The sequence below is a fragment of the Bactrocera latifrons genome, unplaced genomic scaffold, assembly GCF_001853355.1.
Source record: "Bactrocera latifrons isolate USDA-ARS-PBARC rearing strain unplaced genomic scaffold, ASM185335v1 scaffold_31, whole genome shotgun sequence".
NCBI lineage: Eukaryota > Metazoa > Arthropoda > Insecta > Diptera > Tephritidae > Bactrocera > Bactrocera latifrons.
Genome location: NW_017536741.1, coordinates 458,878 through 477,022, shown reverse-complemented (window position 1 = coordinate 477,022; position 18,145 = coordinate 458,878). Strand labels below are relative to the sequence as shown.

Below are 18,145 nucleotides of genomic sequence, written 5' to 3'. Positions count from 1 at the left end.
CAATCATACACAACATAGTATGCATTAAAGTATGAGAATGTGGATATTGTCGTATCACAAGTGCTAAACTTTTTAATGCCTTATTAATGCGGCCACATAAAGTAATGAATTCAACCGCTTCCAGTTTGATCGCATTTTTATTGCTATTTCAAGAAACAAACGAACGCTTCTGTCTCACGAACTGCAACCAAATTTTACGCAGACAATATTCTATGCATTTTTTATGAGGACGAGAACTTTCGTATACGATGTTCGGCCTTTCTGCGCGTTACAAAAGTACAAACGATTCGAGGTGTCGAACGATCTGTACGCATCTTATGGGGGTCACTACTTGTTTACTTGGCGCATTCGCTGCTGGTAATGCAATGCTTCCGCTCTTCCTGCTGCAGTTGATGCTGATGACGAGAACTTCTTTTGATGTTGTGAAGCAGTTCAGTGTGCATTTCATTTTTATTTTTGTGTTTATTACTTTATTTTTTGGTTGCTACTGAAGCATGAAGTCATCCGAATAGAGCACGCCGCCTCCAAATAACATTCGTTGGACTGACTGAAATTTCGGTAATGTTGTTGTTTTCTTTTCATGTTTTTATTTTGTTTAGTCTACAGGTTCATACTGTTGCCAACAAAACTAATTTTAATACATTAAGAAATTTTTACATACATTAAGAAATTCTTACATACATACGTACATATGGTACATAAATTAATATAAAGGAAATTATTTATGATCACATACGTAAGTATGAATGTAAGAGTATGTATTCTTATTATATATGAGTTGTGCACATTTGTACATATGTACATACAAATGAAGTTTGTTTACGAATTTGTTTGTTTGTGCAAAGGAAACTGAAGCGCATTCTSAATTGAGAAAGTTCAAACTGCTATATGTATGTGTGTGCGTATTATTTAATAACCAATTTTATGGAAGCGAAACCATAAACTTTGTTAGCAATTTCCCTTAGTATTCAGGCTTAATTAACATCCCACAAACACAGCGGCGTAAGRAGAAATGTGCGTGCGCGATCGTAAAATGCTGTGGCAGCAAATAGAAGTTCATTCCACCCATACAACTGCAAAGTTCTGTAGCGGGAAGCCACTTTCTAAGCGGCAATTTAAGAGTTTACGACTTTTTTATTAGCCTTTTCCATGAGCGTTTTGTGTTGTGAGCTCCTGATAACAATGCGATGAAAATGAAAAGGACGAAAACCAAAGGACGCCGTGACGGTCACGCTTGCACTTTAGACTAGTAAAGTGTATGGCTGGGGGTTGCGCAAAGCAGAGAGCTAAGCTGGATGAAAGAACTGGGTAAGGTTTTTAAAAGTAGTAAATGAACGGATTTGGTAGTATGAGTAGCCGAAGTGTGTAAGTAAAGTAGAAAATTTATGCGCTCTAGCAGTGTGAATTGTTGTGCAAGTAAGGTGTGAAACGCACAACCGCATGTGGGAGTGGATTTTTATGACAAACTCGCGGAGAAAGCGCAAGAAGTAGTAATTTCACCAAAGTTGAAGATTGTTATGATTAAACACACACACTACATATGTATATGTACATGTTCTAATCCTGCACGATAATGTTCATCAGCCCTAAAGCCGATAATGATGTTCGCATTTACGACCGTACATTCAAACGACCCAGCCGCACAGCCGCGTCAAAGTGACGTTGCGCAGAATAATTCGGATTTTATAGTTTTTGTAAACCCCTTAACGTTGCGTTATGCGCCGTCATGGTGTGGCATGTAATAAGGACATATCCTTACTGTTGGCGAAGTTATGGGGGATGGTAGTAAGACGTACATACATACATATGTACATATGTATATTCCTACCCCGTTGAAAATTTCAGTGCGCAAATAATAATACGAAACTACCAACTACTGCATCGTTGACGAATTATCTGGCTTGTGAGCAACAAAACTCAGAGATTTGATATTTTTTACTTGCACCTCAACCGACATGATATTGAAGTTGCTAAAATTTTACTACAAAGCAGCGAGTTTCAAATTATTTCTCTAATTTTTTAGAAAAGTATTAAATCCATCAATATTATATTTAAATGCGAAAATCGGGGCTCTACCTGAAACTTGTGCTACATCACATCAAAAACATAAATGTATCTTGTTTGCGTATTTCATAATTTTACTACCGGGTACAGCAGTACAAACTTACATACATATGTAGTAGAAAACACTTGGCCAATGTCTGTATGTACGCATGTCGGTACATAAACACAATTCTAAATAATGAGGCAGAGAAAGCATAAACATTTTAGCGAGGGGTGGAAATTGTCAGCCAACTTAAACGGAATTCTACCAACCAGTTCTATCTTGGCACTCTACCGTTCAGCTGTCTGTCACATAAGCAATCGGTATGTGTTTACGAATCTTTCAGCATGTCGCTGCCGTTTCTGCTCTACGCCGATTTTGCAGCTCTCCTCGACATTTATTGATACCATAAAGTCAAAGATTTATGGTATGGCCGCCCGCCAAACCAAAGAAGTGCCCTTTGTTATTGTTACGATAGTGTTCCGAGGGGGTTTCCTATTGACTACCCCTAAGTTGTTTCCTTTTCACCCGATTCACATACACTGTCGCATAAATATGTAGATATTCTAAAAACCTTCAAACACACATACAAACAGTTTTGTAATATGCAAATGCTCGGTGCTACATATGTATACATATCTCTTACACTTTTCGAAAACATGTACAAAGAATTTAGTCTATCCACAGGGGCAAACGTCGGAGCAGTGAAGATCAAGGTTCGGAATACCTAACTACCCGGTTATTAACTATTTCCTAAATTTATTCACATTGCAATTGTTGTAGCTACCACTTGGAAAGTTAATTTTTCAATTGGTGGTTTTGCAAATTGCTTATTGACTGTAACGTTCACGTTAATACGCCATGTCTGAATAATTACATCAAAAAAGCGAACGCTTTACAACAGCTGTTTGATTAGTACGTACATATATTGTGGAATGTATTGTGCAAGCAAGATATCTGAGAAGGTGCACAGAAATAATCAAAAATGACTATCTGTTGTCGGATTTGTTTTGAAGAAAATCCTAAGAATTTCTGTCTCTACAAATGTATGAGAAAAAAATATTTGCCCAGTGTTATTTTTAACATCAGTGGAGTGAAAGTACATTATAAAATTTTCTATTAATTCAGAATGCACGTATTTTAAAATATATGTACATACTTTTCACAGGTTACGAAAAAGCTTGAGCCAGAGGCACACATTTGCCGTCGCTGTGCTGCATCGATATTGGTTGCTGAAAAGATCATATCGCGATGCCAGGAATCAGAAGAATTTCTTCAGTTTCGTCGTTTAAAGGAAATTTGCTTATCAAGACAATCTCCAACTCCGAAGACAGAAAGCTCTAACGTAGAAACATATGAAAAATACCAGCCTGCTTCCGCTTGCAGTGAATTGGAAGAATCATTACCATTAGAACCAAATGGTGAGCATTTGTTACAATCTGTCAAGCAACTTCATATAATAAAAAATGAAAATACGAACAATTCTAAACGGCTTGGAGACAACGAAAGTCAGTTCTCCGATAATTACGAACCAGCAGAAAAACGTTTAAAGAGTAAAGAAGTTACATCAGTGTCCAGCTTTGATTGCGATCGATGTGACTTCACTACCAAGATAGGTAAACGTTTTATAGAACACAAACAAATTGAGCATGGGGTGTACGATCCAAATATCTATACATGTACTATTTGTTCTGAAAGCTTTTCTTGGAAACCAACACTGTATAGACATATAGAGATAGACCACAAAATACTACCTGCAGATAAAAAACATTTATGTAATGAATGCGGTCGTGCCTATATGCGGGAAGTCCACTTATTAGAACATATAAAGCAGCGGCATGGACCGCGTTGTTTCAAATGTCCTGATCCACTATGTGAGCAATCATTCACTCGAACGTTCACTCTTAGACGTCATTTCATCACTACACACACGGAACAAACAAGCTCACGTTATCATTGCGTAGATTGTAAAAAATACTTTAAGGTTTATGATCAATGGAAATACCATAATGAAGTTATTCACAAAAATGAAATTGTATACTGCCCACATTGTGGCTATCCTTTTCGCTTCAAAGAAAAGCTAGATGAACATATTTTGAAGGATATATGCAAACGTAGTATTGTGCCATGCTCCTATTGCCAAAGACGCTTCACAACAAAATGTGGATTGAGAGAGCACGTGCGGAATATACACARCATCTACTAGTTAAGAACGTGTATTGATTGCTTGGAAGCACCGAAAAAAAAAAATAGCCATAATTTCTTTGCTTTATATTAAACCATTAATATTTGGCTTTATACCCAAAAATAATAATAACCAACTGAATAAGAGGCTCACTAATTTGAATATATGGCCCTTGTACTGAAAGTTTCCACTTTTTAAGGTTCTCACAGAAACATGATTTAAAACACATGAACTTTTATCCATGCGCAGAAAAAATTTCAAACTGGGAACAATTTGACATATTTACGAAAGGCCTAAGCAAAACAAACCCGAAGAATAACTGTAAAGGAAAACAGCAAAATAAAAATGCAGCCAGATAAGATGCAGCAACAATTTCTTCTACACAATAATATACATATGCATATTTAAAGCCAAAAACTTAAAGGACCTTTAACTAAGGACCTACAAATAATCATTTGTAAAAAAGTTGATACGAATAGAAGAGAACTACCCACAATATACTAAGTAAATGGAGCAGGCAGCAGCATAACCAAAAATATATAACCACATACATAAATAGGTATGAACATACACCATATGCTCTTATACAATCAACAAATCGAAAGCCATAAGCCAAGTGTTAATGTTCTTTAATTAAATTATGAAAGAAGTGACGTAGCAGACTGTTAGAATGGCGTTTATTATTTATACAGCCAAACTGAAAGCGGTTGCCTTTTATCGCAGAATTTGTGAACATAATTCAACCGGAACAGTATCACTCAATTTGTATTGAGAATGCTTGTTTACTATTTCAGTGCATGTAATTTTCGTTGCAAAATTAATTATCAGGTAAGACTGACATAGTAAATGTACTTTAGTTTGATTTCATTTTAAATGTTATTTGGAGCCTAAGAAGGAGTAGGAACACGGTGTTATGTAGCAACCAAATAAAAAGGAATAACATTTTTGAAAGCTCAGCTGCTTTTATGGAATTATATTATTTATAGAATTATTATTATTTAATACGAAGAAAAGTGAAACGGAGAAACAAAGTGAGTCATAGACATATACCATGGCATCGCTTCGATTGATAAATCGGTACGTTTGTATTGACATTATTTGAAATATTGGTGGTTAATAAAGATTATTTCTTTAAGGTTAATAATACGTGGATTCATATCTCTGTCTTTGCTGCTGGTTTTCTTCAACGAATTTATAGTTTACTATATCAATCAGACTACATGGAAACAAATTTATTGTAAACACGGTAATTAATACAATTCATAAATATTTATAATTTATTGCTAATTACTTTTATTTAGATAACTGTACAAGAATATTGTTTGTAGCGGATCCACAATTAATAGGCAATTCTTACGAGAAGGGGTTTTGGAGCCCTATTTCGCGTTACGATGCTGATAGGTAAAAATATAATTTTTATACCAATATAATTGTAATCGCAATGAGCCAAACAGAAAGTGCTTGAAATTTTATTATAACGTTTTTATTTATTCACCATGTAAAAATAAATCATTAATGATAACAAGTTTTAAAAAATAAATTCTACCTTAATTTTTTCTTCTCAGATACTTGAAAAAGACTTTTGAGCGAACACTAGACTTCACACAGCCTCATATTATTTGCTTTCTCGGCGATCTCTTGGATGAGGGAAGCATTGCAAACCAACAAGACTTTGATAGCTACGTCAAACGATTCAATCGAATTTACAACACGAACACAAATATAAAAGTAAGTTATCCGCATTTCAGGTTGATTTAACATGTAAATATGTATATATATGTATGTATGTATGAATGTATATAGTTCAAATTAATCTCTCCATATGCGCAGCGGATTCATGTGCCGGGAGATAATGACATTGGCGGCGAAGATGGAGAGTATATTTCAAACTCAAATGTGCGCCGCTTCGAAGAGTCTTTCCAAAGTGAAGATCTCTTTGACTACGAAAATATGTTACGGTTTTTTAAAATAAATCGGATGATGCTCGACTTTTCGAATCCAGATCGTGAACACAATGCACAACGTTTACGTGTAGGTATTTCGCATGCCCCAATTCTCATTGGTGGTGGACCACTTTTGCGTTCGGTACTTAGTGAATTGGATCCCCATGTAATATTCTCTGGTCACTGGCATGAATCTAGAATATTCATACATCCATCAACGCATGTAGTGAATTTTTATGAGTCAACAGTGCGACATTTCGACTTGCGCTCTCTAAAAGAGAAGGAGCATCAGTATCTGGAAATTATGGTACCTACAGCTTCGTACCGTATGGGGAAAATGAAGATGGGTCTTGGGTACGCGGTGCTAGGTGAGTTAATCATAGTTATTCGATTTGGTAAATATTAATAGTACACTTCAATCTATATATTTGATACGAATATGTGTTACTTTGCAGAAAACTATCAACTTAGCTACACAGTACTCTGGCTGCCCAACCGATTCATTTACCTGTTTTTATATTTATTTTGGCTGCTTCTATCAATTTGTGGTTTCATTGTGTTCAGAATGATGACGCGATGCCCATTTCGCGTAGCTAAGCGTCAATCATTATACAACCGTACTTTAAACATGTCTTAATTTTTGGATATAATATATATATATATATATATAATGTAAAATTAATTAATTAAAAGTCCATATTCTGTAAAGGTTGAAACCTATAAATAATATTAAGTATTAAATGTGTAACCAATATCTGTTGAATTTATATTGTTATTAAGTATAATATTAATATTAAAGAGTTTATACATACGTTATACGTTTAATAACGATTTGGTTAACTCTCTTTTTGCTAAGAATGTGCTCGGAAAATTTAATTTCCCTTACATATAGAAAAATAAATGGAATGCTATTTATCAATACAATTATTATATATTTGTTGATTTCTCTGTAATCGCATTATTAGCTATACCCATGTAACTTCAATACAATTATTGTAGACATTTACATACGTATATTGTTTTACTGCGAATTCAGTTACTTACGGATTTCCTAACTGCTAATCGTACACCAAATATGTATATGTCAAACGATATTTTTTACTCGTAAGAAATCCGAGCGTGGGCAACATCGTAAATCACGTTAAGTTTAGTCGATCGAAAGGTTGTGYAGGGGCGGCAGAACAGAACACGCTTAGTCAAATTATTGTAAAAAATCCAGCAACGGAGATTATTTCGTAAAAATAACACGTTTGTGCGATAAATAATTTTGCGAGCAATGTAGTTTCCTTTCAAATCGCTTAAAGAAATCCCTAAAATTTCTTTATCTYATAAATGCAAGATATTCTGATATTAATTAACTTGAAAAGCCGCTTACAATTGTTAATAAAGAAATTAAAAAACGAACTTAACGTACACATATACAAAAAGAACTCGATGCAAAAAAAATTTAAAAAGTAGCAGTTGTTTTTTTGTGTTTATAAGAATTACATATATTTTTAAAACATACACAGTTACTGCGAAATAAGTGTATTTAAAAAATATTTATCAAGAAAGTTATTTTAAACATTCGACATTCGTATGTATTGTTTTAATTTTAAAAACAAGAAAAGAACAAACACATTCTATAATCATATTTTTAAAAATTCGACACAACATAAACTTTCATTTAGGTAATTTTATTTACAGAAAGTCTGAAAATTTTCTGTATTTTCGTAAAAAAAAAGATTTTTGAATTTTGTATTTTATAAATGCAAAGGATTACAATTAGTAAATAATGTTCAACTTATTTATTATATATTCAGATTTTGTTATAAAGGCATTTTTATTGGTTAGTTTGAGAAGAATTGAGAATGTTTTGGGATTTAAAAAAATTAAATTTACTTCCATGAGAATAGAAGTATTTTCTTATTTATTTCTACACAAAAGTAAAAAATTTAGTCATAAATAAAAAATATTGATTATTGTCACTTGTTATTAACTCATATAAACTCAACGTTTATATAAATACATTCGCTTCGTGATTTTCCAGCTGTTATTTTTATATACATAGTCCATTCGCATATATGNACAATTCATGGAAAACGAAGGCGATACTTCAAATACTTAATTTTTCAAAATATTATCTATTTGCGATTAGTAGTTTTGACTRAACATAAAATTATATACATTAGAACGGGTATTTACATACACACGACACATGGATATGAATTTCCAGATAGGTGTTTATATTTCTGTAGGTATAGCAAACCGACACTCTAATCTTATGAAAATTATATTATTGAATAAAACCAACGATGTCATATGTATATGTACATATGTACATATGTACATATATGATTTAATCTTTATGATCGACTTTGTTTATAAGCTTATAACACACAGGCATTCGTGTAGTAAATACTAATAAAACAATTTATATAACTAACGGGAACATTTTGAATATTCCCGTAAACTAAAATAACAGAATACAGCTTTACACGCACACTTATTTTTTAATAATTTATTACATTCTAATTCCAATAATTCAGAATCAGCGAAATACAAACAAACATAATACATATGTATGTGTGCATTTTTAGTACGTATTATATGTATGTACATATATAAGTACATGATAATATCATCTAGACTTAAACTAATCTAGGCCCTACCTACGAACTCATCATTACTAGTGTCACACTTGGGCGTCACGAGTCGGTTTAGTGTGGCAAATACCATATACACGTCTTCTTTCGAACCTAGAAAAACCGATTTCCATATATATTATATATGTATTATATGGTAATAATGTATCATAGCTTTATATTATAAAGCTTGCTAGAAACACTCGTCAGCAGGAACACTGCGTAATGCTCTGTTCGTCTTGGCATTCGTTTTCCTACAGTMATTTAAGTGTGTTTGGTTGTTCACATATTCCTACTGGTGAATGTGCGAGTGTATTGGGCCCTGTAGCACAATATACAAAAAATTGTTTCAAAACATCTAGTGGAGTCGTTGGCACTGGTCTTGCTGGTTGCGTCCACTGTTGTTTTGTTTAGTTGCTCGCGTTCATGTACGAAATGTACGTACACGTGTAGTTGTACAAGTACGAACCAGTTGCCGGGTTGTTTTTGATCGTGACATTGTCATAAAGTGCTAAATAGGACTTTAAGTGAACGAGATTTTTACGCTTTTGCATTCGTTTTAATATTTACCTATCGAGAAGTTATACAACATATGATCACATATATATCAAGTGAGTGATAGCATTGCCTATTTACGCGAATATGTGTTAATATCTCTGTAATTTCCCATATGTGTATGTGTCTCTTTCATCTCGTTAATTGATAAAAGTGATATACTCTTTGACCCCGGCATAAATTTTGCCGCCACTTCATCTAAAATAATGTTATAATAGGACAAATTTAGAAAATTATGTGTTATTCGATTTGTTTTTGTTTTTTTTTATTTTTTTTTTTTTTTTTTTTTTTTTTTTTTTTTTTTTTTTTTTTTTTTTGTCCACTTGTTGTCATTGGCCACTGCAGATACAATGATCGCGTGCTTGTCAGATGCGTTTTCCTGTTGATTTTGTTTGCCGTCACACATATTTATTTATAATACTTACAGTAGGGGAAAAACATCTGCAACTACAGTTCAAAATTCAGTTTCTGACAGTTCGACTGATGAATGAGGTTACATTTTTACATATGCCTATAAATTAATATTTTTGTTATATTTTAAGAATTCAAATCTATTATATATGTACATATGTACATACATAACTCATTTATAAAAGTTTCCAAGTAAATTTTGAAAATTTCCAATCAAAAAATATGTTTTAAAAAATACATATGTAACGCACTTCAAACTATGTCTTGCATCATTGTGTATATGCACGTAAGTACGATTGTATTGGGTTTTGCATACTGACTGCAGGTAAACTCCAAATTTTTGTTTCAACCAGTCCCCTGCAGTTTCCATTCTCACCTTACAAATTTACGTTATTTACAAAACAGGTTAATTATGAGAAAAACGAGTGTTACTTCTTGGCTGTAAGGACCTTTAGTTTGTTTCAATTTCTTATGTCATATCGCAATAACTTTAATTAAAACATTAAGTTTCCGGCAAACGAACCTTTTTATGGCGACCGCGATGATTTAAAACTCATCATAAGATAGCATCATCGTACACATCTCAAATGTTAGTAGAAGCTCGACTAAGTACATTTAATATAATAGGTGTAAGAACGAATGATATCTACATAAGTATATGTGTGTATGAATGTAGATATATCAACTTGTCGAGCGTCGCTCAACTTGTAGCATCCTAATACAAGTGCTATTACAATATTTACATATTTTAAATTAATTTCAATGTAATATGTCACAATGTACTCACCATTTATGCAATTCCGCTGAAAACAAAAAAATCAAAATCAAAATAAAATAATTAAATTATTTAGACATATGGTATTTCGGATCGTTTTTCGAGTAATCGGCTTAATATTGGGTAGTCTAAAAAGTGTTTTCGTATTTTTCGTATATCTCCAATCACGTAGTGCCATACCATATAACATTGGAAAGGTAAGATTTTAGGCTTGATTTAACAAAAAAAATCTAATTCGTGCAAGTTGAAAAAACTTTACAGCTGTTCAAAACTGAGTGAAAAAAATTAAAAAATTCTATATTTTGAAATTTTTGTAGAAAATTTCCGTTCTAGACATTTCGAAATTTCGATTAAAAACTTTACAGCTGTTCAAAAATGAATGAAAAAAATGAAGAAATTCTATATTTTGAAATTTTTGTAGAAAATTTCCGTTCTAGACATTTCGAAGTTTCGATTTACACTGATAGAATAATGTGTCTAGCAGAAAATGGCTAAAAGTGGTCGACCGAAATTGTACATATTTGTTAATTTATTTATTAGCATATGTAAAAAATAAGTTGAAGTTTGATTTGAAATGAAAAAGCCTTTTCTTTTTCGACTACCCAATATATACATACATACATATGTATATAAATACATCCACACATGCACACATACATACATTGGAAAACTATGTTTTTTTTAGTACCTAGTACTCTTACGTTTTCTCAATGTCTGGTTAGCAACCATCTATCAGTTAAATTCTTGTTAAAATAAAAGCTTCTATACTAAAAGAAAGAGTCTTGGTTAAGCCAAACAGAACTTAACTGACAGATGTCACAGCTTAAGCCCTTAAGCTCTCTTCGTAGATTTAGGTCTGAATACTTTTGAATACTCAAATCGAACATAAGTATGCGTGTACTTATATATAAAATAAACGTAAACAAAGTTCTGCATGTTAAGTTCTCAAATACCAATACCTAAATTCTCCACTTACAATAAAGCGTATGGATATTTGCCGTGTGAACACTTCATGAACATGACCTCAGAATTAATAATGTTTGCAAAAACAACACAAGTATGGATGTAATTAAYATTGTATATCTTGGATACTTATAATATCAACATTTTTAATATTATTTTATTACATGAATTTAGTTAGCGCTCTCTACATTCCAAGTCGATTACACTTTATTATTTACACATTATTTTCCATGAATTTAAGGAACGCAATCCGTTATGAAACGGTCAATATTTGCATTTATAAATGGCCTTAATAAAACGCTCCCTAAAAAGAAGTAATGAATTATTAGAAGTCGGACATGTCGCTGTGCCATTTCACTTGGAGAAAAACTTTTGTGTGGCTTGTGTCAATGTACTTATGTACATCTGTACGAATGGTTGTGCATATAGTATACAGATATGTATTTGCAATTAACAATGTTCGCAAATGACTTCATATACCATATTAAATACTCATATATATATACATATAAGGAATGTTGAATTAGCAATTTTTTATTGCTCAAGTATGTATGTATGTACGTAACATGGGTTTGGTCATAATTATTTTACTAAATATACTAATATGTACTATCCGAATGTGTATGGCATAACGGCTTAAAATACATTTGTGATGGTGTTTCCATGCTCAACAGGCAACCTTGAACTAGCACTTTTCGGGCGTTCGGTTCTATGGCATCCAGACTGTCTTGTTGCTATTGTGCCAATTGTTGCCTATCACTTTAAATTCCATTGTTTGCCCCAAATGTTTATTTTCAAATTAAAGAAATTAGTTCAGCTGTGAATGGTCACTCATACAGTATAAAAGCATATGATTTAAGACTTGCATGTCTAACAATAATTATACAAACCGAGACGCAAAACAATGAACTTCATGTAAATGTATGTAGTACTTACATCTTTTAATCACGTTTTACTAAGAATATCGTATTAATTAAACAAAAGGCACAGGTAGGATTGCCAGTTTTTTACACACCCATACATATGCATGTAATGAATGAACAAAAAATGTAAACATATACATATATGTATATGTATGTATTCAGATAACTAAAGGAGTGTCCTGCGGATAAAATTTACTAGTAAAGTCAGCAGTTAGTGTGCTAATTTATTATAATTGTGTAATCTATAAATATGTCATTTGCGGGTTATATGCGATGTACAACTTCTTAAATACAATTAAAAACCAGAAAAATCCTTAACTTCGGTTGCGTTGTAGCTGTAATATCTTTCACATACATATAAACAACTTTTAATACAAGAAATCAAAAAATTCAAAATCATTTTTTTCAATATTTCGATTTGTAATACAATTATCTGCCTATCCAAGAAATTTCTTTGTCATCACTATCTCTCTTAACTACAAAATCACCGTTAGTTCTACTTTGTGTTTGCCTCGCTCGTGTTGTACAGGGTTTGTCCGGAAAGTATTAGGACTGAGTSGATTTCAAAATGGGCTCCTTCTGTGTTCATGCACCGCTGCCCGCGTGATTTCCAGAACTTCAGTTTTTGATAATTTTAACATCTGGGCAATTAAACGACACTCTGAGTTCAAAACTTTGCGCACACGAGTCGCTTTGTCGCCGTCTCAGGTTTCCCAGCACGGTCTTTATCAGCGACCTCTTACCGGCCATCCAAAAAGGGTTGTTGCCTCCGAAATACACAACTTCTGAGTTTCACACAGAATTTAATCGCATATCTCTGCTTTAACGAAGGATGCATTTTCARCTTGCACCACTCGCAGAAACACGTCGCGCGGAAATGTTTGTCCTAACTCTCCAGAAGCTCTGAGACAACCGACCAGCCGCTCGTTCGTTARCTAGGAACACCCTCTACCGAATATAGTCGGTGCGCGCAAGTTCCTTAGTACATTCGCGGCGGAAGAAAATCAGTCCTATTACATTCCGGACAAACCCTGTATTAACTAAAGAGTACTGCTGAAATAAATCGTAAATTCTCTGTTGTGTTCTGCGAAGCTGTGTCTCTTCATATGGAAAACATTCATTTTAATCATTTATATTATATGRAATGTGTCACATTTGATGAAATACTTGTGATGATCACGGTGTTATCGGATATCTTAACTCAAAATTGTGTCTTAATTTCTCTGTTAAACTGGAAAATCTGTCATATTTGAGAGTGACGCTTCTTAAAGAAGATTTTCTTATTATTAACGACTATTTGACTGTAAAATGATCCTCTTGAACATTAGTCATTTTTCGAGTTGGGACACTTTTGTAGTTAGAGTATAATAAATGATAGTGGTTCGGAGATTTTAGARGTGCTTTGACACATTCCATTGAACTTATTTTGTGAAGATATCTTGTAAAATTAAAGTGTTTCATACATGAACATGTGGCAAAATGATCTGAGCAAAATTTCAGATCGACATCTCAAAAATTGAAGAACTAGTTCGCGTTATCTATATTCTTTGTGTGATTTCCTTCTGGGGGTTACGAACTTTGTGGCAAACAATGAACTTTACTGAACTAGTAGGAAATACTACATTTCTAAATGATAAGTACTTTCCTGGAAAATGTGCTTACCAGATTGTATGAGGCATAACAGATCTAAGATGGTTGCTAAAAACGTGTGCTTAAATATTCTACACATATAATACTTGCCTRCACATGCTCTAATATTATAATAGAAGTGTATAAAATTGGTCAACAATTACGGTTAGTTGATAAGGTTCTTGAAATTTACTTGTTATATATAATAAATGTCAATAAAAACAATATCCGTGTAATAATTGACATATAACATACTACACAAAAATTAATGAGTTACATATATTAGCGAAATATTGTTGGTAGTTCATCGAACACTCACGACAAGATAAGATTTAGAACTTCTAAAAAACAGAACTCTACATTTTGAGAAACTGTATTTGCCAAAGGTGTTATGTACATTTGAGAGTATATATTATACGTATGTATGTATGTACCTTGTATCTTATCGACGTTGTAGCACTCGAGTCTGCCACCTTTATTGCCCAAAATGATGTTTGTCAGATAGCGTAATTTACGTGCAGATTTATGTACATACATACATGTCTTCATACATTCACGCGTATGAATGTACTGGTAAACGTATACAACTTAGCGCAGTTCTCTGCTTATTTATTGCGTCTAAATTCTGTAGAAGATCGGTTCACTTGTTTGCATGCCGCAGAAAAGGTAGTTTCAAATTCAACGGTTAATTACTCACGACATTCGTTTGACAAAATCAAATATACATATGTACACATGCATATGTATATATATGTACATATACATATGTATGTGTTTGTATTATATTCAATCATGGTTGACGTTCTATGCACACATACACACATATGTACACACTTACAGTCACGTTTTATATTCAATTTGATTGTGTTGTGTTTTACTTTTGATCACGCGAAGACAATTTCAAAAATAACGGTATTTTCGGAAGAAAAATAGGAAATGAGAAGCTCCAAAAATATACSTTGATTATATTGGAGTTTTTCTTCATGTGCAAATGTGAAAAAAGTATATTATTACTACGGATAAGTTTCTTTAAGGAAAAGGAACGCACAGATATTTGGGCAATGAAATAGTTATATTTCAGAGTAAATTAAGTCTAATGAACGCTAGGTGCTCGATATCCCGTTACAACCAACTAGCATAACAGTTCTGGAAGGACGGTAAAAAAATAATGAGATGTTAATTTTTAAATTTTCAAATTAAAGCTACTGTAATAATAAAATGTAAATATTAAAAAAAAAATCACAATATATAATATCTGACGATACAATTCAGGAAATTATAATAATAGACGATCAAACAGCAAATTTGCATTGAAATGCTAATACGAACTTAAGTATATCAATTGTCGCTTACGAAAATCTAAAGAACCTTAATTTCATTGCAGACTTAGCAAAGAAATGGCCAAAATAATTTTATACTTTTTGGTGCTCTGTACCGTGTTAATGCGCCAGTCACGTGCCAACCCGATCGGTGGAAAAGCGCTTGTGGCCACTGAGTTTATGGTGTTGCACAACAATGATATGCATGCTCGTTTCGAACAAACGAACGTAAATGGCGGCAAGTGTTTGCAGGCGGATGCCAATTCCAACAAATGCTACGGCGGATTTGCGCGAGTTGCACATGAGTAAGTGTGCGAAAGTCTTATTTTCTGTTCTGTTCTTTTTTAGCAACAACACTCACACATTTTTAAATTGCAGAGTGCGAAAATATCGAGAAGAGGCGAAGAACGGCGGTACTCCCGTGATATATTTGAATGCTGGAGACACATACACCGGCACGCCATGGTTCACTATTTTCAAGGACAATATTAGTGCCGCATTCCTGAATAAACTGCAACCAGATGCAATTGTATGTAAAATCAGTTAGTGTAAACATTTTTTAAAAAATTATTCACTTTGCCGTTCTCATCTTCAGTCACTGGGCAATCATGAGTTTGACGAAAAAATTGAAGGTCTCTTGCCATTCCTGGAAAAAGTTAATTTCCCCGTTTTGACTTGCAACTTGGATTTAAGTAAGACGCCCGAACTGAGTGCGGCCAAGAATTTAATGAACTCAACTGTCCTCGAAGTTAATGGTACAAAAGTTGGTCTAATTGGTTATTTGACACCTGATACCAAGTTTTTAATAACACCCAACACCCTTGAATTTAAAGACGAAATTGAATGCATTAAGTAAGTAGCAGATTCTATATCTACAAAATATTATACAAAATCTRTAATCTGACGATGATTTTAGTGAGGAGGCTGCAAAGTTGAAAGCACAAGGTATAAACATATTATTCGCTTTGGGCCATTCAGGCTATCAAGCAGACCAGAAGATAGCGGCTAATTGTCCAGAAATTGATCTGGTTATTGGCGGTAAGTTTTCAATATATAAGTAAATAAAAGAATTTATATTTAATTACACACCGTCTATTATATAATTACATTCTTTTATGTGTTCAGGTCATTCGCACTCATTTCTATATACCGGGAACGCGCCCGATGTGGAACCTATTGAGGGCCCCTATCCGACAATTGTGAAGCAGCAGAGCGGCAAAGAAGTGCCAGTTGTGCAAGCATATGCCTACACAAAATATTTAGGAAAATTGCATTTAAAGGTAAATTATCATAAAATGATTATTTTTACTTGTGCTTGATTCATATCGCATACAATAATTTTAGTTCGACAAAGACGGAAATCTGATCGAAATTGATGGCACGCCAATTTTGTTGAACGCTGATGTGCCACGCGAAAGCGATATTCTACAATTACTTGATGTGTATCGTCCAAACATTACCGATCTGGAGAACACAATTGTAGGCCATACAAAGGTGCAATTAGATGGTCGTTCGACTGTATGTCGCAGTGTGGAATGTAATTTAGGCAATTTACTTGCTGACTCAATGATTTATGCTCGAGTTATCGAAGATCAGGGTGGTGCTTTCTGGACTGATGCACCAATTGCAATTATGAATGGCGGAGGTATTTGGTAAGAAATATTCATATGAATAAAAAATTTATACTTTTTTCGAAATAGGTATACGTTCCGGAATCGATAAGCGCTCGGATGGTTCAATAACAGAAAATGATGTTATAACTGTTCTGCCGTTTAAGAACAATTTGTATGTGATTAGTATATCTGGAAAGCGACTACGCGCAAGCCTCGAATTGTCGGCCAAAAAACGCCTTCAAGATTCTAATGGCGGTTTTCTACAATTTTCTGGTTTACATGTCACATACGATTACCGCAATGAGGAGGGTAGTCGGGTTACTTCGGTGGAAGTACGCTGTGGTGAATGTGATATGCCAGATTACGAACCGTTGGACGATTCCAAAACATATAAGATTATATCTACAGCATTCTTGGTAAATGGTGGAGATGAATACAATTTGGTTGAGAATGGTACAGAACCCATATTGATGAAATGGAGTGATGATGAAGCGTTAGTTGAATATTTAAAACATCGTGATTTCATATATCCTGAATTGGAAGGTCGAATTGAGGTTATTGAGTCAAGCACCTCCGCCGCATCGATTGCCAAATCCATTATAAGCCTAACTCTTGCCAGTTTAGTAATGTTTTTTCTTCGAGCCATCCATTAGATGTATTTCTGCTTTATAAACAATCACCAAAATAATATTTTTTATTGCATTAAACAATGTACTTTTAATGAATAACAAAAATTTATATAAATCTTTGTGGGGGCATATTTCAGATATTAATTATTAATAGCACAAACGCAATTAATTTTGAATCTAAAAAATATACATTGCCAAAAACTATTCGTGCATCCTGCTTTATATAATAAATAATAAAAACATATGTTCAAATGCATTTTGCTTTATTAGGGGAGGGGCATATCGCCTAATTTTAATCAAGCAAGTACTAATTGAAGCTTCTTTTCGTGTAAAATTTCTAATATTTTAAAAGCGTACAGAGGACTACAGAGCATAAAATAATCCGGGGTATTGTTATATAATTAGCAGTGAATAATTTAAAATTATTGTAAAATAGAAAAAAATTTATATGTAAAAGGAAACTCTCTTAAAAAATTGGAAAAAACCTAAAGTAGATTTCACATCATTTTTAGGTTTTGGTCCCCCATTTCCT

The 18,145-nt window shown here is 33.3% G+C and overlaps 2 protein-coding genes across 7 annotated transcripts; both read left to right on the top strand.

Moving 5' to 3' along the window:
• Positions 1 to 2,998: 2,998 nt before the first annotated feature.
• LOC108970773 (metallophosphoesterase 1) lies at positions 2,999 to 6,918 on the top strand. Of its 5 annotated transcripts, none has more exons than XM_018936341.1 (7): positions 2,999 to 3,143; positions 3,213 to 5,306; positions 5,366 to 5,475; positions 5,531 to 5,630; positions 5,795 to 5,957; positions 6,033 to 6,540; positions 6,628 to 6,918. In XM_018936341.1, the coding sequence occupies exons 2-7, from the start codon at positions 5,281 to 5,283 to the stop codon at positions 6,807 to 6,809; spliced, it is 1,089 nt and encodes a 362-aa protein (XP_018791886.1). In that variant the 5' UTR covers positions 2,999 to 3,143; positions 3,213 to 5,280; the 3' UTR covers positions 6,810 to 6,918. The 5 variants fall into 5 exon arrangements, 2 of the variants coding, with proteins under 2 accessions (XP_018791886.1, XP_018791887.1); XM_018936342.1 differs by having other exon boundaries at positions 6,060 to 6,540; positions 6,628 to 6,914; XR_001993501.1 differs by lacking the exons at positions 5,366 to 5,475; positions 5,531 to 5,630; positions 5,795 to 5,957; positions 6,033 to 6,540; positions 6,628 to 6,918 and having other exon boundaries at positions 3,213 to 4,788; positions 5,087 to 5,261.
• Positions 6,919 to 7,759: 841 nt separating this feature from the next.
• LOC108970772 (protein 5NUC-like) lies at positions 7,760 to 17,857 on the top strand. Of its 2 annotated transcripts, none has more exons than XM_018936340.1 (8): positions 7,760 to 7,842; positions 15,437 to 15,676; positions 15,750 to 15,900; positions 15,967 to 16,223; positions 16,288 to 16,409; positions 16,497 to 16,651; positions 16,716 to 17,016; positions 17,072 to 17,857. In XM_018936340.1, the coding sequence occupies exons 2-8, from the start codon at positions 15,450 to 15,452 to the stop codon at positions 17,635 to 17,637; spliced, it is 1,779 nt and encodes a 592-aa protein (XP_018791885.1). In that variant the 5' UTR covers positions 7,760 to 7,842; positions 15,437 to 15,449; the 3' UTR covers positions 17,638 to 17,857. The 2 variants fall into 2 exon arrangements, with proteins under 2 accessions (XP_018791885.1, XP_018791884.1); XM_018936339.1 differs by lacking the exon at positions 7,760 to 7,842 and adding an exon at positions 8,770 to 9,407.
• The last annotated feature ends 288 nt before the right edge of the window (positions 17,858 to 18,145 follow it).